This window comes from Ctenopharyngodon idella, chromosome 11 (assembly GCF_019924925.1).
Source record: "Ctenopharyngodon idella isolate HZGC_01 chromosome 11, HZGC01, whole genome shotgun sequence".
NCBI classification, from domain to species: Eukaryota; Metazoa; Chordata; class Actinopteri; order Cypriniformes; family Xenocyprididae; genus Ctenopharyngodon; species Ctenopharyngodon idella.
The window spans coordinates 21,508,818-21,530,924 of record NC_067230.1 but is presented as its reverse complement, the minus strand read 5'-3'; the positions used below and the strand labels follow the sequence as shown (position 1 = coordinate 21,530,924).

Genomic DNA, 22,107 nt, shown 5'->3' with positions numbered 1-22,107 from the left:
TTCCTCATGCCTCATGAACACATCCTGGCTCTGGTCTGCCACATGAACACTTCTGCTTCAGATCCGCCTCAGTTCTGTTGCCTGAACACTTTTGGCTCAATTTGGACTACTTTCTGGCTTGTTTCTGCCTGGTGCGTGAACAATTTTCAGGTTTACCTCAGATTTGCAAAATTGAATACTGAATTATTGGCTCGGTTTCAATTCATAAATTTGAATCCATCCATCCATTCATCCAAAAAATGCTGAGTGAAAAACAACCCAAGTTGGGTTGAAAATGGACAAACCCAGCAACTGGGTTGTTTAACCCAGGGGTTGGGTTAAATGTTTGCCCAACCTGCTTGGTCATTTTTTTCAGCTCAACTATTATTTAAAAATTACTGTATTGCTTGCTTAAAATGAACCCAAGGTATGTTGGAAATTAACATTTATTAATAAGTTTAATGAATAATAATTAAACAATAAACATTTATTTAATTGCTTATTAATAAATGTTCACCTTTTGATTATTATTGTTGCCTCTAGTAATTATGTGTCTGATTTTTGGGGCTCATTTTAAGCCAGTCATATGGTAATTTTTAAACAATAGTTGGGTTAAATAAAACTGCCCAGCACGTTGGGCAAACATTTAACCAAACCGCTGGGTTAAAACAACCCAATCGCTGGGTTTGTCCGTTTTCAACCCAACTTGGGTTGTTTTTAACCCAGCATTTTTTAGATCCATCCGTCCATCTTTGAATTTCATATTATTCTACTGCATCCTGTTTGCCACTGTACCTTAATTTAAACTGAAGTCACATTGATCAAATGGAATTTAAAAAGCAATTCTCAGTTCATTTTTGACAGTTGGCACACAACCCTTTCATGAACGTTGCTGCTTCAAGTTCACCTCATGAAGACTTCTGCATCAGTTCTGCCTCATGAATATGTCTGCCTCAATTCTGTCTCATGAACTCTCCTGCCTCCTCTGCAAATCTCTCCAATGTATCAAGCCCCTACCTCCCTCTGGTTTTCCACCCCTTAGCAAATCAATAAATCATTTCTCTGTAATAGATGTTCAGTTGTAAGTAATCTTTTCTCCCTCGGTGCTGGATTGTTAGCGAACAGCTCAGGGCTAGCAGAGATTAGCCTGCTTCAGCTCCTCAGACAAGAGCCTCAGAGAGCAGAGGGAGAACACTGTCGAAAGCGAAACTCAGCACAGCCCTCTCAGCCAAAGCTAATTTCTGATCACAAGTAAGTGACTGAGTGAATCAGTCTGGGGGCAGGCCTCTTTGAAACCGCCCTACACACATATGCACTCATACACACACACACACACTCACTCACTCACTCACTCACTCACAATTTCCAGCCATCCTCTCCAGGGGAGTGAGTGAGTGCTGTTTCCAGGAATCAAGGTGGGATCCGAGATAGATCTCTTGTGTGATGTTTTGCTCCTTTTTTACTTCAGCTCAGGATGTGTGTTTGTTTACCAAGTTTGCAGTAGAGATGAGTTGCAGTGGTTGATTAGTCATCCAATGATGTTTATACAACGCACTAACTAGATGATTTTAAAATGTACTTTTGCACATCCCTGGTTTGTAGCATGTTGTTTGAGATTTACATGCATACATGTACCTGTTACAGTGTCAAATGATTCAGCTATAGATATGAGAGATCCAGTGAGTGGTTTTGGCTCTGAGCGGACTGCCAATGCTTGCCTTTTTCATGTCTCATACAAAATGAATTACATGTGAAATGCATTCCTTTAAATGTATAGGCTCTATGAAGCTCCGTGGATGACATTGACTTGTTTTGTTTTAGGTGTTTGTGAATGATCATTAACATTGCATTAGCATGTGAATTTAATGCACATCAGTATGTCAGCATCTCTTGACAGCTGCCCTAAAGCTGGTGTCCCTGATGGATGCACCTCCATCTTTCCTTCCCCACCCCTGTCCATCATCTCCATACATGCATGAATAACACCAGTGCCAAAAGTCTCTGCCTCGTGCCTGCCACCAAGGCTCCATAATGAGCGTGTTTGCGTGGAGATGTACAGCCTCATTACTGTGCTTTTTCCTACCCCTGAAAAGATCTGATCCCACAATGCAATGTTCCTTCGGGAGCTTAAATCAGCATAACAAAGGCCCCGACCTTGTTATATCAGGGGTGGAGATGTTTCCAAAGCCCCTCTCCGTGTTGAGTGCTATGTCAGCTTGTGGAGGTATTAAGGTGTGTGGGAGCCGGTTAAGTCTCCTGGTGCATGTTGGGAAGGTGTTTTATCTGACAGGTATTGTTATGATAACTGGAAATGTGCATGTGCCACAGCGTTGTTGTTACCAGGTGACAGGTACATGCAGGAGGGTCCCAGCGGGACAGGAGAGGTTGTCTTTTGAGACATTCCACAAAAAAAGTAAAACTGTATGTCTCTCAATGTGTGCTCAACCTGTGATATTAGAGATGTGGATCAAAAGCTTTAAAAAAATATCACGTCCAGCGATTGTGTATTACAGGACCAATGATTTAAAAAAAAAAAAAAAAAAATCAGCCCCAGAGATTTTTTTAAAGATTTATTTTTTTGCATTTTTGCCTTTATTATGACAGGACTGTAAGTTGATAGGAGCCGGGACTTGAACTTGGGACGCCCGAAGCACAACTGCACTATATGTCGCCGTGCTGCCCACGAGGCTATTGGCAACGACGGCCCCAGAGATTTTATAAAACAGTAACAAATAAAACATTAAAATGGCACCCAACAATTTTATATCAGGGAAGTAGACCAAGAATTAAAAAGTTTAAGTTGGGCTAAGTGATTTTAAAATAGTGATGTAGACCAATAATTCAAAAAAACCTAACTGGTCTAACCATTTTTTAATTAGAGACGTAGACCAAAAATTAAAAAATTTAAATCCCAGCTAGCAGTTTTACATTAAGGGCATAAAATAAAAAAAATAAAAAATAAAAAAAATAAAATAAAATAAAAAGCAAAATAAAATAAAATAAAAAGCAAAATAAAATAAAATAAAAAAGCAAAATTAAAAAAAAATAATTAAGTACAATTATTTTAAATTAGGGACCAACAATTAAAAAATTAAAAAGGGCCAAGCAATTTTATATTAGAGATGTAGACCATCATTTAAAAAATTAAAATCACAGCCAGCGATTTTATATTAAAGATGAAGACCAACAATTAAAAAAATTAAATTGAGCAACAATATAAAAATTAGTTAGGCCCAAGAATTTATATTAGTTGTGTAGACCAATTAAAAAAAAATTCAAATCAGGCCCAGCAATTTTATATTAAAGACATAAACCAACAATTTAAACATTTTAATTGGGCACAGCAATTTTATAAAAGATATGTAGACCAACAATTAAAAACTTTAAATCACTGCCGGTGATTTTAGATTAAAGACGCCGACCAGTAATTAAAACATTTCTTGAATTAAGAGGTATTTCCTCCCTCCCAGCATAATTAAGTCTTCAGCTTGCCTATTCACATAATCTTTTGTTAGTTCTTAATGAATCCGATTGTGTCATTAGGGATGCTCCACGCTCGTGCTGATTGGTCCAGCCTCACAAACAGAATCTGTTACTATAGCAACCACTGTGCCAACTGGGTCTCTGGCTCCCTGAACCATACTACAGTCCAGATCAAACGTAAACAAAAACAAATCAAGGGAGGATGGGTACAGAAGTGCCTATTGCATGATTAATTTCCAATAAAAAAAAAATCATCTTTTGATACATCACATGAAAATGAACGTATGAATCTCTGAATCTCATAGGAAACGTGAGATGAGATGTATGTGTGTGTGTGTGTGTGTGTGTTTGAAATGCACATTACATCACACACTCCGTGATGTCTGCCGCCCCGCTGAGGCTAAGCTTGAATGAGTCGAGCACTTCTGCGAGTGTTTGAGAGGAAAGAGGTGTGTGTGTGAGACCGAAGCTTAGTTTGGTGCGCACAAGAGACCCACACACAACACAGCGACTTCATGGCTTGTCATCGCTACCACTACATGTGAGTACATGTTTGAATTGTGCATGCGAGTGTGTGTGATTGTGCCGGGACTCATTTGAGATAAGGAAAATATTAAGCTTTGCATTTGTTTTGATATGAAACAACAGCTATTATTAACCTCAGCACTGCATTCAGTAATCACATGAGCGTAATGTCAAATAAATGAAGGAGAACGGTTTTGACAGCGCACAGATCTTGTTATTCTACCCGTATCTTCGGGGTAAGACCCCGTTTTAATTTCATACATGATAACTTGACTGCTGCCGTAGCTTGATGCTTCATTTAACATTTTAAAAAGCCATCACAACATACGAGGAGCCAAATCTTGGGTCACGTATTTGATTCTCGCGTAGAGAGTTAACGGACTTGTCGGCTGTTTGAGGCAGACACGTTCAGCATGTTCTGAGAGTTTGCTGCAGGCTGTATCTCTCTAAGCCGAGGGCAGAGGGATAAGGTTGGCTCTGTACGCTGAGATATCTCTTGCACGCAGACTGAAAACAAAGTGAACAGTGTTTACGTAGCTCTGGTGATGTCACGCCTATTTTTAGAAACGGTATAAGACAGCAGTTTCTGTCCATATTGAGCGTACTGCTGTTTGTCAGGCTGAATGAACATGCCCTCTCTCTGGGATTCAAGATGCACTCTTATTTTTGAGTTTTTCTTTGGCAAAAACAAATCCTTAAATGTTCTGAAGGAATAATTTGATATCTATCTATCTATCTATCTATCTATCTATTAAGCTTGTTTCCGCCACTAAATAAAAAAATAAAAAAAGCTAATTGCAACTTTTTATATCATAATTCGGACTTTTTTTCTCGCAATTGCGAGTTTGCATCTCGCAATACAGAATTGTAAGTTTATATCTTACAATTCTGACTTTATAACATGCAATTGCGAGTTATAAAGTCAGAATTGTGAGATATAAACTCGCAATTCTGGGAAAAAAGTCAGAATTGTGAGATGCAAACTCGCAATTGCAAGAAATTTTTTTTTTCTCATAATTGCACATCATAACACGCAATTGCGATTATATCTCACAATTCTGACTTTATATCATGAAATTTTGACTTTATATCACACAATTCTGACTTTATAACTTGTAATTGTGTTTATATCTTGCAATTCTGAGAAAAAAAAGTCAGAATTGTGAGATAAAAGTCAGTTACCTTTCTATCTATCTATCTATCTATCTGCCTATCTATCGGCCTGTCTGTCTGTCTGTCTGTCTGTCTCTGTCTATCTTCATTAGCCGGGTTTCCATTACAGATTTGCACAAAACTTCTGCGATATTTTCTAAATGTCAATAAAAAAAACTATTGCGAAATATCGGCGGTCCATTACACTGATGTTACGCAACTAAAACATTTTTTTTTTTTTTTTTATCTGAAGTAATAAGTCATTCCGTCAGGTTGAAATATATATCGCAGCCACTGCACTAGCCATTATTTTTAATCGAAGGTGACATAGACGTGTTATCCAAGCATTAATGGCAAGGAAAACCCCTTATTCTAGGGAGTGGCCGCGTATGAGGTGTTTCTGGGTGTTTCTCCCTCAAATCTGCTTCGAGGTCTTGATAAATTGTGGCATTTCTTTGTTGTTTAGAATCCAGTATTCCCATAATTCCTTTGTATCTTATGAGTTTAATAAAGAACTCTGTCTCGTCTTCTGTCAAAACATACCGCGCCATCTTTAAAGAGTGATCTGTAAATGCGAAAAAACTGTTTACATTGCAGTTTTGTGAAATATTCCTTTTATCGAATTGCCTGAAAAACCACCTCATGTGAGCGTAAAAACTTTTTTGCAATATATGGGAGTTTTTGCGAAATTTGGGTGTATTTTCAATTCGCAATTTCAATTTGCGCAATTTGAAGGGTAATGGAAACGCAGCTACTGTTAATAAACTATCTATCTGTATTGTTTATAAACTATTTATCTGTGTTGTTGATATTTATGTTTTTTGTTAATAAGGTAATTTGATAGACAGACAGACAGATAGATAGATAGATAGATAGATAGATAGATAGATAATACAGGGCATTACAAAGGCATACATTATAAACAAGGTACACAATTAGAATCTTATATATTACTGTTTGTGTGTTCAAATTGCGATTTATCAAGTGAATTAAAAGCCTCATTCTCAGTTGGGACGTTGCATAAGGCAGTGGTTCATGTATCCATCTGCCCCTGAGCTTTGTCCGCCTGCACATCTTCCACTGCCGCCCGCTGTGCCTCATCCTGGGGGGGAGGGAGGGAGAAAAGGGAATTGGGACAGCCTTTCGATGTCATGTGACCCTCCCTCAAGGTCACCCTGGTCACGCATTAGTCCTCCAGAGCGGACCATGACTAATCATACTTTCTCTCTCTATTGGACGATTATAGTTCATGCTCCCCATAAATGCACAGTTGAAACTAACGGAACAGAATCTTTTTTTTAGATTTGTGTGTGAATGTGATTTGAATGTGTTTTTGGAGCTCGGCGGCAGCAGTCGTGTCAGTGACAGTAATGGGAGCTGGCGTGGTGCCATGCCTCGCAGGAGGAAGGCATTCACATTAGCCTGCCAGCGAGAGCCAGACTCCAGCTCTGAGGTCAGACGAGCAGGATTCAGCGTGGCGACACAGCGTTATTCTGTCACTCAGTGCACCGATGGGATTTGTGCTTCTAACCTGATTAAACTGGTAGTTTAGGTGTGTCAAGTTTTGTGAGGAAGTGTCATTGAGATATATGCAGTTTTATAATAGTACATTTTATTAAAATAAAATAAATTATTCATCAGCACTGTGGGAAAATCTGTGGAAAAAGTACCCCTGATCCTAATAAATCATTATAATATGAAATATTTAGATGTTAATTGTCTAAAACACTAAATGCTTAGTTGATAGAAGCTGCTATGTATGTGAGATCTTCAATATGATTGCAAATAGATGTTCTTAATAGTTCATTAATTAATCATATGACTTAAACATATGTTTAATGTATTTTCACAGCATTAATGATGCTATGCCTCAAAACGTTAGTTGCTTATTGGCGTCTTTAGCAGTTTCATAAACTCGTGGGATCTTGGCTTGGCAGAAAGCACCACAAATTTTCACAGAATTTAAAAAAGGCTATGCATTGTGAAATATTTTGTTTAATTGAGTCATTATACTTTCAGGTACCAGTAAGAGTGTGGTAGTGCTGTTCAACACATTTTTAAAATTTTTAACACAGATTTTCTCTCACAATCAGTGCAGAATGTGTGTGTAGCTCATCTCCACCGGTATTTTGTTTACTCAAAATGCAGTAGCTCAGATTTCATTGCAATTATCGTCATTGTTTGTGAGAGATGGAATTTGTGTCTGCATGTACTGTGTCATACGATCGGAATCACCGAAGCTGTATTCTTCCGTCACAGCTCCTGTGCATGAGTGAGTTTATTTTTATGTTATATGTGGCATATGGCTGCGTTCTCCAGTGGCACCAGTCAGTAACTGCTGACACAGGCAAATGAATGCATGAAAGAGTAAGCGCCTGTCTTTGTATGTAACCTCATGATCAATGTTATCATCTTGGACCAGTTGCTGCTCATTGAATTTAATAGATTTGATTATGAAAATTGACTCTTTGTGCAGGCAATCTTCAGATCAACACAGCATAGACATCACTGGAATTTGTTCAGGTAACCTTTAAACAGGTATCTTTGGCCTTCCATGAAGAGCAAGGTCTTAAATATTTGGGAGAGAAGAGGTGAATGGGATTGGAAAATGGTGGAAGGCAAAAACAGCGACATATTATTTGCATGAGCATGTGTGCTAACTGCTCTCTACACACCCTCATGTTGTTCAGTTCCTTTAAGGAGCATTAAAAACTGGAAATGTGATGTTTTCTTCAGTTGGAATCAGACAGTAGGTGCAGCACCTTGAAGTGAAAATCCCCATGACTCCTATCTCAAACAGCAGAAAGTGAGACCAATGACCGGTTCATGTTCCCCACTTTGGCCCTCAAAGGCGGATGATGAAAGCCTGTTGGTTCTGACAGGGCTCTGCTAGTAGGGTCGTGCTATGACCCTCAAAAATAGCCTACAGAATTTTCTCTGCTAAACTCTAGGCTCCGTGTCCCTCAGGATTTTTAGTGCTTATGTGAAACAACTAGGCAAGAGCAACATGTCTGCTGTAAGAGAGCTGAACACTTTGTTCTAGGTCTCAAATGGCCAACTCAATCAGCAGTAGAAAGTGAACATGTTGCCGTCTTACTCTACTTTTATTTTCTTGGCACCTGAACCGCTACTACAGCAGTACACTGAGACAAGAGTGCATTGATAGCTATATCATATTCATATATATATATATATATATAAACTTATCTTTTTCCATAATACCACAATTGTTTGATTAACATTAATGAAACAGGATATATTTAGACCTACTGTACCGCACGGATCTAATATATAATGTTTCACATCAGATGTTTTCCCCCAACAGTTAACCAAACGTTCACTTAAGACATAACAGATAATGTTTGCATGAATACTCGCCAAGACAGATTTTTTGAAATACTGTAATTCTGTGTATGTGTGTATCGGGATGGCGCGCTATCTGAGGCGTCTTTGTGCGAGCGCCGTGATTGGATCTGTCAGTCAGCGTGAGTAAGATCATTTTGTTTACATCATCATGGGTTTGAAAATCACATTTCATTGGTTCAGACTCATGCTATAGATAATTCGCTATGAATGTTAACACATGCTAAGGGAAGCGCCAGTCGTCCAGAAGCGAGCAGAGAAAAACGGCAATTTTCATGGACGAGGGAAAGGTACTCCTCTCAGAAATCGTACAAATCAAGATACTTTTAGATGTTTAATTGCTATTTGGAGCATTGGGATCGCTAGATGAGGGCTTAATGAACTAATTTTTGTGAAAACCTCAAATTGATGTTTTTCACTTGTTTTGTCTGTAGCTCGAAATTTACCATGTTTTTAGACCAGCACGCCCATGGGTGCACAAACAGGCACAAATGAATTTGCTATTTAAACAACGTGGCACAGGACGTGAAATTGATAACTGCGTTAGGCTGAAACTAGCAAAAAACACTTGCGGCGCACCTGGCACCGCATTGCGCCAGGTGTATGATAGGGCCCAAAATCTAACAACCGATATTAGTTAAAAAAATAACAGTAAAGTTCAGATATTGGTCTTTATTTTGTTTTATATTAATATATTTTAATATTTAATTTTATTTGATAAAACATTTTTTTTATTGTTTTACATATTATATATCTTTTGATGTAGGCCAGTAAACAACCACCTCTTAGTGGCTTAACTGCGTAACAGCAGGATAACAGCCAAGTCACCACTATTTTCTTGAGAAAGTATGGAAAATGTAGGTGTCCCCTGCCATTAGAATTCAGTAATGTAGTCCCTGCACAATGCCAGTCTTTTTTTTTTTTCTTTTTTTTTTGGGTGGGTTGCTTGTGTTGAATTGCTCACTTTCCACCACTCACAACTCTGCTGTCAACAGCTTAACAGCACAAACCAGCATGCCTCTGCTGACATTTTATTCACCTTTCATCTTTATATGGAATTATTTAATTCGCTGGCAACACACAGCCACTTCAAAGCAAAGGTTGAACCCACCAAGACTTCCCTGTTTCATCTCGGTGTGAAGAGAGCACTCACAAAACTGTCACATCAAACCTAAAATATAGCACCATATCATTGGTTTCCTCTTGGGTTGTACAGCCTGTGTCTCTTTGAGTTCATACTGTAATTTGATTGAGAAATAGAGGAAAATGGTTCTCATATACAAGATGTTATCATTAGGAAATTGAAGAAATGCATATGATTCTTAATAAAGAGTCGTTGATGATCTGAACGTAATGAAGTGGAGAGACAGTAACTGTTTCATTAGTGTTGAGGGCCACTACAGAAATCCATCCAACAGGCCATTTTTAGTTCAGATCTGGTATTATGGGCCACATAATGAGTGAAGTTGATGAGTTTTAGTGTAATCGGCCTCCATCCCAGACAGTGAAACCAAAATTACAATTCTTTGGTCTGTGATTGAATTAATTAGCTCATGCAATCGTTAAATACTTAGACCATTAGACCTTGGTTAAATGTGTTTTAAGCGATCTGGCCTGTTTCCAAGCTGAGGTGCTGCACGTCCCTCGGTGACATAGAATAAATACGCACAATGTTTTATCTCCAATATTGAGTTTAATGCGCTCACCATTTAAGGGCGTTTAGTTTGCATGTGCTTTCCAACACTGGAAGGCAACCAGTCATTTAATATGCTAAACTCACATCTGATCCTTTTCTAAGCCCAGCTGTCCTCATTTACATATGCAGCCATTTGTTTCTGTGTAATTTGTATGTCTGTGCGCTGCGTGGGCTGTTCATATGTTCATAAGAGGATCACGTTAAGACGGTGTGTTTTGTCTCTGGCAGCAGTGCGTAGAACAGGAAATGCAAATGAGCGTGTGGAATATTAATGAGGGGATGGACTGCAAAGGCATTGTCTCTAGTCCACTAGAGGGAGCATGGAGCTATATGGTCACTTTTTCATGAATGTGTATGAATGGCCTGAAGGGTGTGCAGTAATAGTTAACAAAGAACATATACAAATTAATAAACTGAGTATAGTATATAGTATACAAATGATTTTTGTTAGTTTTTATTATATATATTGCAATTGAAATATAAAAATAAATAAAACTAAAATAAAAGAAATATATTTTGAATTGTTTTATTTTTGTGAATGCTGATATCTTACTTTTAATATTCTAGTAATGCTTTAAACAGAACAAACTACAAATTTGTCCATTTGGATGTCTGAAAGAAATGAGACACTTCAAGAAGTGTCATTACGATTCACTTTAGGGCGTATGGAGCTATAAATTGTTGCGATTTAATGTAATCCAGAGCTGGGTGTGAGTTTCGCACCCGCGTTTCTTTGTGCTTGAGCGATTCTCACAGGAACTGTCCACAGGCAGCTATTGTTCCAGCTTTGAGAGTAGGAAAAAACGGGGCTTTCTGAAGACATTTGAAAGGGAGTGATCATGATAATACCAGACTAAAAAAAGACAAAGATATTCTCTTTTTCTTTTTCCTTTTTTTCTCACCAGAAACCTGGCGAGGGTCGTAAATACATGTCCTGGTGCTCCATTTAGCCTTGAACGGGCCACCAGCAGGCAATATTTCCCTCAGTTGTCACACCTTTTTTCCTCAGCAGATTGGATACCATTACCATACTGCTATAAAAACTGGTTAGTCCAATATAAAGCAATTTTTACGTCTAGATATTGTTATATGCTCCCTGCAGATGGATATCCATAGGCACTGCCTTTTTGTTTATTTTAAAAAGGGCCAATTAGAATATCAGCCATGCACATATTGGCTTCTCTCAAGCCCGCAGGCAGTTGATGCATTGCCCTGGTCTGCTGGATACCTTCTACATCGTAGTAGCATGGCAGGATATATCGAGATAAATTAGTCTGTCTGCCAGAGCCCAGATAGAGCTCTTCACCGTGATAGCCATCTCACAGAGAAGCGATATTGAGGCCACGAAAATACAGCCTACCCTCATCATTTCAGCCTAGACCCCATCTGGTCCCACGTGCCATGACAATAACTGCAATTACACACCCACCTCCCCGCTTGAGCTGGCCAAGGCCTCTCGGGGGTCTTTAAGATGGCCTGCAAACCAAAGCTCTACCATATTTAGCGCTTATTGGTTTCCGCCAGTCAAACCGGAGGAGCACAGATAACGCCACTTCAGGCGTTTTATCAAAAAAACGTATCTCTGACAGGATCATCACCCCATTCACCAGGGGAATTAAAAGAAGCCATACAGCTCTGTCGTAAAGGATGTTAACATTGTGAAGAGAAAAGAGGGAAGTAATGAAGTTAGCAGGATGAGTACAGACATGATGTGAAGATCTCTGAGTGCCAGAAACATGATCTCACATCACCATGTTTTGCAGTATTTGTCATTGTGGTGGGTTGTCAGCAAACAAACATGCTGTTGGAAAATCTACACTAAAAAAAAAGATTTTTGTTTCCAATTCATGTTTTCACTTGCGTCTGACCTCGACAAACTGAAAAGAAGAATTCAACCGGAGAAGATTTCCATGTCAATGAAGCCGGAGCTGCAAAAACACCCCAAACTATTACATAATCACCATGGACCAATGTGTTTACCAGCTGGAACAAACTTTTTCGGAAAGTTCACTTTGGAAAGCTGTTTTGAACTCCACACCAGTTTGTTCTTCAAGTTCGCTTGAAGTATATTGGGGCCTGATTGACTAGCTACCATGTTCTGAAAACTAACTTGACCACCTATATCCAGCTTTGTTGCTCCTCCAAGCATGTGACCAGCTTAGACAAGGTAGAAACCATGCTCTAAAAACACAGCTACCGGCTTAAGCTGTTTTTTCCTGCAGGGAAGACAGTGTTTTTTGGACTGATATAAAGGTACCTCTAAGCTGTTGTTTTTTTCACTAGTACATTTAATAAACCTGCTCTCTATTTCACTAGAAAATCTGTCTTTGAAGAGACATTAGGTCCGGGGGATAAAACATTACAATTGAGCAAACATAGTTATATAATCAGTTCTTATATGAAAACAGTCCCTAGGACCATGAAACCAACCTTTATTTACACAGCTGGTGCCTCTGTGTAAAATACTCACTGGTGTGCTTTTTCTGCAAATGTTCATTTTTACTGTACCATATCAGAGTAATGAAGGCATCCAACAATCACAAAGAAATGTAATACAACTGTTTAGTATTGAGGCGTGTACTTGGCATAAAACGTGTAGATGACTTCAGAATTGTACAGAATTGTTTTTATTGCAACCTAACACTGCATTTTTTTTGTAGTTGTAATTTTACAGTATTTGTTTGTTTGTTTGTTGTTACAGTTGTGATCATTTGCTTAAATGAAAAAAAAAAAAAAACAGAAATCAAAAAAAAAATTACAATTTAAAATACAGCTTCACCATCACAGAAATAAATTACATTTTAAAACAAAAACAAAAAAAAGTTATTTTAAATTGTAATATTTCACAAAATTAATATTTAGCTATTATGCAGCCTTGGTGAGCATAAGAGACATCCAGTTTTCTGCAAGGCTAGTAATAACATTCCTTAAAAATAAACTGCTTTTCATGGATTTTCATGCAATCGCGCATTACACACAGTATATAGGCTTTAATTACCATGAATCTATCCGTTTGCGATTTCCCCTGCGTTCCCTTGAGTGTCATTCATGAATATGATGCCCTATATCGTAAAACTGGCATTCATGTGGCTGTGCCTGGGGGCCATTAACTGGTGCTGAGTTCTCGCAGAGCAACGGTTCATTAATAGCAGTGTGTGGCATGTGCTTCCTCGGGTGCTGACCGCTGTCATTACCTCCAGAGAGCCGTGTGGCTCATTTACTGGGGACGTGGAGCACAGCTGGGTCCTGAAAAGCCAACACCTGGTGTACAAGGACTAATGGATGGCTTTAGCCCACTCTGCCTGCTCAAGAGCACTTGCACCTTCCCCCATTAATGCTTTGTTTCCCATCGAAGAAACTGGAGTCTTAAAGTGATCATTTTAGCCTATAGGATAGAGATTGTCTTTTAAAGGAGTGAGTTTTCCCACAAAAAAAAACAAATTGCTCTCTCTCTCTCTCTCTCTCTCTCTATATATATATATATATATATATATATATATGTGTGTTTGTTATTTTTAATGATTAATTATATTATTTACATATTTATTATTTATATTATTTTTTTTATATTTTACTTTTTTATGTACTTAATATTTTATATGCTTATATTTTATAATATTTTTAATTGTGTATATATATATATATATATATATATATATGTATATAGCATTCATAATACCTCGATCCTGGGTGAAAGACGACAGCCGTCTCAGCCAACCGGATGATGGATGTTTCCTCGTCTGTTTAATGGGCAAGCCCCACTCCCCCTCATCCCAAGCCCCCTCCTTGACAAAATGGGCCCCTAAAGTACCCACAAGACAAAAGAGCTGTTTGCTAGGACACATTAATGAGGAAAAAGGGACATGTGTGGCTGTACTTGTGCTCTCTAATGTTTATGGGTTTTAAACAAGTAAAAGGGTACATAAAATTAAATGCAATTCCAAGTTAAATTGCAGAAAGGCAGAGTGCGGATGGTTTTTAAGTGAACTGACTGTCTGGGATGTGAGCACTAGTCATAAAACATTTGGATCACCCAAGAACTAATGAAAAAAAAGTTTAACAATGTAAGGCACACATAACTCTTCAAAAAATGTATATCTGTCATATTTTGCTAAATGATATTTTTATTGTTTACCATGTGACTTTTTGTGCTTTGGCAGACAAACAATATGAACTCTATAGAGCTCTGTTTGGCTGCTAGTGTCATTTAGCATTTCTCACTTTACACTTACACAAAGAAATCCCTGATCTGTTGTACCAATCTACAGCGAGAGGACTGTGTGTTTTGTTTGAGTGCCAGGCTGTGGATGGATTTGAGAGAGTTTAGAGGGCGTGAGAGGGAGCAGAAAGATCCGGGGCTTCAGTAGCTCGCATAATGACGAGCATCCCAAACACACACACACACACACACACACACACACACACACACACACACACACATACACATGAGCATGTTGATAGTCTCTAGAGAAATGAGAACCCACAGGGTTTGGTAATTATTGGTCATGCTGCCTTGAAATGGATTGCTTGAATGTGCTATCATGTGTTTAAATATACCTTTTTCAGTGCATTCAATTTCCATGACATTGTGGTCACATCTCATTTGTTTCTCTGCATATTCAGGTTCAGACTCAGCTCATGCATAATAATGAATCTGTATCTTTGCTATTGCTTTTTTCTTCAGTCTGTGTCAGTGTAATACTGGTTGACCAATAACATTGTCTAATGTCCTTTTTAACATCAAGATATTTGATTAAAATATATATGTTTGTTTGTTTTACAATTTGTTAATAATCTTTTAGCATTTTTGCAGTTCATTTAAATGGTCATGTAGTCAAAAATATTTTGTTTAATGTACAAATATTCCTAAAAAAATCTAGTTTTAAAAAATATTGTTTAAAGTGAATTGTAGCATGCTGTTACTGCTTGATATTTCAGGTTACAAATAACGTCCATGAACTTTGACATCAAGATTTTAGGATAAAATTTGTGTTTAGAGGAAAGTGAATTGTAGGTGTTGCAATATGGTCAGTTTCTCTTTCATAATTTTTTATAATTTTTGCTTCTTTGCAGGTCACTTAAAGTGTCCTGTTCTGTAATATATTAATTTCTAAAGGTAAATTTACTCCATAAATTACTAAATTTAACTCTTCGATTAATATTTGGTCACAAAACTTGCATATACAATTTATTTGGGAAAAAAAGTTTCTTAATAAAGTGCTTGGCGCTTAAAATTTCGTGTCAGCTTCCCATAAAACTTCTTGCTTTTGCATTTTATCCAGTTTACCCTGAAAAAAAAAGTGGCCTCACTCACCTTCTTGACCACGCCCTCTCTCCCACTCTCAGCCAATCAGCATCATCTTAAGTCTTCCATTTAGCATTTTATCACCAGTGATCCCGTATCCCGGCAACGGGCATCAGCATATCAGAGTGGGGTTGTAAATCAGCCAGCTTGTGTTTGGTGAGCGTCAGTCCCTGCTGATCACCATGTGCTTCTAGTGATTAGCACTGCTCAGCACACACATGGTTGGCAAAGGGAGTGCACCATCAGATAAAGCATAATTAATACGGGCCAGGCAGGGGGGTGTAGGGGGCCTTTGTGGTTGCGGTGAAGCACGCTGAAGCTGGACTCTGTCATCGGCACTGACTGACAATGGAAGCAGCTGTAATTTAAATCTGAGGGAAAAGATTTCCTTTTTTATTCTATTTGGACTGTTTTGTTGCTGCTGGATTAGAGCTAGAGGATATACAGATTTATTTCTCATCACACTTTGTGTCTCATCCCTGAAGCGGTGGAGAGTCGCACACATGGTGTGTGTGACTTCTTCATTGAGGGTGTGAGAGACATCACAAAGGGTGTTACTATTCATGCTGGAAGGATTTACAGCCACCGCTGAGGCCCTGTCTCACGTCGATCTACGGGATGTTTGGCATAGTCACCGTCACTCAAACACCTCCGAGTCAGGTGTGATGGTGCAACCACGTGCATTTCAGCTCTTTTATGCAGGCTAGCAGGGATGTGATAGGTTAAATCACAAAACTCGTCAGTTCTTGCTCAGGACAATGTTGAAGCTTAAGACATTCTGTTTGGATTACTGGCAGTTTCTTTGCTTGCAGCCTCTCAATGGCTTCTATAAAAGGTAAGAGGTCTTTGTTCAATGCTGGCATCTCGGTTGCTTTTATAAAGAAAAATATGACTTTAAAAATGAAGGTACAGTATTATCAGCTTATGGTAACGTGTTATTATTGTTCTCTTTGTCACACAACAAATAATTATTTTCTAATTAAAGATGCTTTTATTGTTGGAGCAGTTAAACATATACAGTCATCATGTTCACTGTATTGTTCTCATTCAGTAGCAGTTTTCAGATCAGCTCATTAAAGCCTTCACAGGCTTCAGTAAAGAACCGTGACTGACCTCAGATCAGCACATCTTTGTGTTATTGTAAGTTAAGGATTGTAAAGCTAAGGTTGCAGCGAGTCAGGCTGATTTAACTCAAGCTCTATTGTGTTTTTGTGACCTGACAAGCATTTCCATCACAGATCTGATCCTCTATTGTGGGGCATGGGACCCCTCAGGCCCTTGTTCTGTCCGGTGCTCTATCATTGCTTGAGGACAGCCTTCCTTCTTATGTGTAGGAGACCTTTGAACTTTGGTTTTAAGTTGACATGAAAATTTAAGCAGTGCTCTGCAATGTGCTATATTTCATTTAAAACTATTTTAAACTAAATTAAATTATATATATTTTATTTAGTAGTTGCATTTAATGTTTTATTTGACATTTTTATTTTATTTTATTATTTATTTTATCTTATTTTGTTTTGTTTTATATGATTTTATACACTTACTGTACCTTATACATTTGATACTCATTTTAACCTAAGATCTTGTGTTATTGTGTAAAGGTGTCCTATCACTGATAAGGAGGTTGTCATTACTGATACCTCCAGGCATTGACGTTTATGGGTCTCCACTCTTCTTCCCCTTCCTATGACCATTTTTAAAAAAAAAATGGCATGATGATGTTGCGTTTAATCTTTGCTGACTAAGGTATCCAGGCGTCTCTGACTCGCGCAACGACTCAGGAAATCCCGTGTCAACTGTTCTTGCTGACCTTCTCGCCTAACCGTGTCCTTCAATTGACTGCTGTAATGAGTGGAAACTGCGCAGTTCACACAATGTGGCCTTTGTGTGCTTTCAATCAAACACAATATACAGTGTCGTTGGTGACTTTCAACCTCACATTTGAAACAAAACTGAAGAAACAAAAGAGAAAAATCCCCCTTTATTTTTGCTCCTAATGTGCAATGTGGTAGACACTCAGCGTAGGTGTTTCAGAACAGAATTATGCAGCTGGTACTGTCAGGGTATGAGCGGCCCGATGAAACCTCTTTAGAGCACATTAAAATGATTCATATGCTTTGACATTTTACGTTTTTGTTGGGCAAACAATCAAGTTGATAATGGAATCAGACATATCTTCAATTGTCTTATCAGAAACAGGCCTTTTACACTATCATCGCATTATCTGGATGATTTGATAAAAAAAAAAAAAATTCCCTTTTAGCTAAAGGTACCTCTATTAGCTGCATTAATGTACAGAGTATAATTAGGGGCGCTGGCCCTTTAAGACTGGAATGGCGCCTTAAAGGGATAGTTCACCCAAAAATGAAACTTTTGTCATTATTTACTCACCCTCATGTTTTTACAAAACTTGTTTGAGGTTCTGTTGAACACAAAAGAAGATATTTTAAATAATGTTGGTAACCAGACAGTTGATGGCACCCATTGACTTCCATTGTATTTTTTTTTTCTCCACTATGGAAGTCAATGGGTGCCATCAACTGTCTGGTTACCAACATTCTTCTTTTGTGTTCAACAGAGGAGAGAAACTCATACAGATTTGGAACCACTTGAGGGTGAATAAGTAATGACAAAATTTTCATTTTTGGGTGAACTATCCCTTTAAATGACCTCATACACAGGTGCTTCACCTCTGATTAATATAATACATACATTCATTATGGTAGATATTTTTTATTGCTGATTACACTGATTTGTTCTTTATTAATCTCTGCTGGTTTCAGTGTCATACTCCTCTTCTCCTTAATAAACATTCTGAATCCATCATGTTATCAGTGTATCTGGTGTCTTAAAAATGTGTTCCGTGCCATTTTAAACTATTGTAGTTTACCACAGAGTCAGACGAACACAGCATCACTTCCATATGCAAATGAGCAGAGCAGGTCATTAATATTCCCCTCAGTTGCTGATGTGGGTGTAGACATCCCAGACTGGAATGTTTTTTGAAGTCCCAAGTCTTTCACGCTGAATCCTTAAAAAGAGCAAGAGTTACTTTCTTTCCTGCTGTGGAAACAGAGACTCACCTTTTATGGAGCTTTTTGCTTGTAATTGTGGTGACGCAGAGGCATTCTCATACGTTTATTTCATTTGTGTAAATAGGAGTGAACTGTATGTTCCCATTGCTCAACTGCCAGAGAATGACGTTAACAGCGCCAAGGTCATGGGTTTGAACCACTCATACAGATAAAATGTATAGCTTGAATGCCCTGGAAGTTGTTTTGGATATAAGTATTTGCCAGGGTGTAAATATAAGTACAGTGTCCCTGCACGTATTCATAAATGTGTTAATTGCTAGTATTTAATTTAGTAGTCTTGTGTTGAGTATGTCAAGCAGTTGACTGGCTAATACAAACATGTATTATGTAGGTGTATTCTAGTGATCAACCGATATTGATTTCTTAGAACCGATACCGATAATTTGTGTGTTTATGTGCCCGATAACTGATATGCAGAACTGATATTTATATACTGTTATACATCTGTTTTTGACACGATTACAACACCACTGAACTGAACAAACCATTTTATTTATAACAATCATTCCCTCCTTGCATAGAAAACAAAACAAATCTGAATAATATTCTCTGGAATATTGGAATATAACAAACAAAACATCGTATTTTATTGCATTTCTCAACTGGTATGTTATATCAGAATTATTAATGATGTTTTTGTCATTCTAGATTATGAAATATCTGCTGACAAAGCGCTGTTTATCTATGCATTTACACAGAACTATACTCAAACTGCGATGATAAATAATTAATTTCCATATTATATAATTACGGTGTTTTAAACAAGTGAATCTTGTTAAAAGTTACTGTATAATGCGGTGGCCGTGGAGCATTTCCAGAGCATCAGCCTGCTGAGTGAACAGCAAAATGCAGACGACTTCACGAGACTAATGATGAGCATAGACAACAGAGAGATAATTAAATTCAGTGCTTTTATTTCCAACATGTGCTCATTAATGGCTGTATTATTTAATTCATGCAAAGTTACATCTTTATTGGGACAGGATTTGACGGATCATCGTGACTGTGAGTTTGTCTTGTCTCTATTTCTTAGAGACAAGCTGCATAAACTAGCTACATTTCAGGCATTTATGTAACACATCTAATTTGTGCATTAATGGCTGCTATGTTAAATAAAGTTTACTAATTACAGCAAAGCAGGTAAGTATACTTTACCTGTGCACGCCGTTGTCTCGTCTCCCCTCAGATGCGCTGTAATGGCGATCCTGTGCGCAATTCTCAAAACACCCACAAGATGGCAGCGTTTATCGGTAAATCCGATATTACAAAACCGATATCCGATTATGGTAAAATGCTTAAATATCGGGGAAAATATCTGTAAATCGATATTTCGGTCGATCTTTAGCGTATTCCAGGCATATCATTTTTACACAATGTCTTAAAATGTTGGTCTCCAATTGAAATATTAAAGTTTACTATATATTTATCTATTCATTCATTCATTCAATAGGTTGTTTTTGTTTTTTATTGTTCATCCATCAGTCAATCAAGCCTGTCTAGTCTGTGCCAGTGTTTAGGATTATGTTGCTGATGTGGTTGAAGTGGTTTTGTTGCAATAATAGCAGTCTAACTGTACATTATCCTGCCTGTTACATGATTACTTACCAACTAAATACGGATTTGTCTTTTAATTATTTTAGTATGTCAGATGGAGACCATATAGAGGTATTTACACTGTCATAAATAAAGCCATAGTCATAAATTCATTTTGACTATTATTAAGATAAGTAGCCAGTATTAAACTGTCAGTTTAACAGTGATACAGCAGCCCTTTACTTTATGATAGACGTAGAGCTGGGTGTGTGTTTGTGTGTTTGTGTGCTCTGTGTCTTGAATTCTAATGCTTTTGTCCAAATTGCATTTTGTTCAGTTTTTCGCTGCCAATAAGCTGGAGGCTACAAAAAGCATGTCTGTGTGTGCCAGTGTGTATGTGTGCTTTTTTCTGTCTAGACGTATGTGTGTAAATGTGTTGGACAGTAATTAGAGAAAAGGAGGATGTTTTTTGGAGGATGTGGCAGTCTTCAGGGAAGTATTCTGATGTCAGTAACAGCAACAAACAAGGCTGCTTTAGAAAGTGCTGCTAATTATTAGTATCCTTTTGAAAAAAGTCTTTCTGTTTTCCACAGCATGTGAAATGTAAGGCATTTTACAGTTGACATGGAAAGCAAGCAGATTTTGATTTTTCATTTGCTGAATGAAATTGCTTTTATAATATTTAGATGTATATTTCATACAGAAAGATTAGCACCATGTTTTTCAACCTCCAGATTTCCTCTAAATGTGGTGCAGATTAAAAGTTATGACTTAAAGGGTTAGTTCACCCAAAAATGTAAATTCTGTCATTAGTTACTCACCCTCATGTCGTTCCACACCCGTAAGACCTTCGTTCATCTTCAGAACACAAATTAAGATATTTTTCATAAAATCCGATGGCTCAAGATAATTAAATATTTAAAACAGTTCATGTGACTACAGTGGTTCAACCTTAATGTAATGAAGTGACGAGAATACTTTTTGTGCGCCAAAAAAAAAGACTTTATTCAGCAATATCTAGTGATGGGAGATTTCAAAACACTACTTCATGAAGCTTCGAAGCTTTACGAATCTTTTGTTTCAGATCAGTGGTTCGGAGCGTGTATCAAACAGCCAAAGTCACGTGATTTCAGTAAACGAGGCTTCGTTATGTCATACGTGTTTCGAAATTTAAGTGGTTCATGAGACTTTGGCAGTTTGATACACGCTTTGAAGTTGTATTAATATTTCATAATATTTTTGATCAAATAAATTCACTCTTAATGAGAAAAAGCAAAAATCTTATTTCAAACACATTATAAAATCATACTTTTGAACAGCAGTGTATGTAAATACTTTATTCTTCTGTTAAATGGTTGTTTTCTCAGATAGATGAGGACATAGATTTTAAGTTGACCTCACAATGTAAACTCTGTTATATAAAACAGCAGTGAAATGTTTTAATATTCAGCCTCCATTTAAATTACAGTGGACAGCCGGCAATTTAACCTGAAGGTCGTGGAAGCATTTCCAAACCAAAGAGGAAGTGAACAGAGCCAAACAAAAACAAATGTTATCGTCTGAAATCGATCTCACTGTGTATATTTCAGTCATCTGTATTTGCAGAACTTTGTAAAGCCAACCTTAAGTTCATTTTAAAACTTTCCTGAATAGTTTAATTTCTCTGTTTCTAAACAGTTCCTTCACTGGCTCCTATCCCGTTTTTTTTCTTCATGACTTTTCCTCTGTCTTGCTTTCCCATGTGTATTCCAGTGTTGGTGCGTAAGGCTTTAAGTTACAGTTTTTGAGGGTAATCCATTTCCATGGGGTGCGCCAAGCTTTTACTCCAATGACAGGCTTTGATTATGATCTCATAGCAGCACTGTTCTCTTGGACAAATCTGGCCCTACTCAGCTCAACAGCTTCAGCATTTTGTTTTCATTAAAATTCCATTACGACACTCATTTAATACTATTGAGACTTATTAACTACATCTA

General features: G+C 37.6%; 1 protein-coding gene across 5 annotated transcripts in view; it reads left to right on the top strand.

Moving 5' to 3' along the window:
* The window catches only part of iqsec1b (IQ motif and Sec7 domain ArfGEF 1b), a 181,268-nt gene that overhangs the window by 94,634 nt on the left and 64,527 nt on the right, over positions 1–22,107 (top strand). The window contains exon 1 of one of the 5 annotated variants that reach the window (XM_051911874.1): positions 1,506–4,003. The exons of 3 other annotated variants lie outside the window; for them this stretch is intronic. In XM_051911874.1, coding sequence (XP_051767834.1) covers positions 3,978–4,003 — 26 coding nt within the window. In that variant the 5' untranslated portion in view covers positions 1,506–3,977. Of the gene's footprint in view, positions 1–1,505; positions 4,004–15,678; positions 16,339–22,107 lie in introns of those variants that run through there. One more of the 5 variants, XM_051911871.1, reaches the window with a different exon arrangement.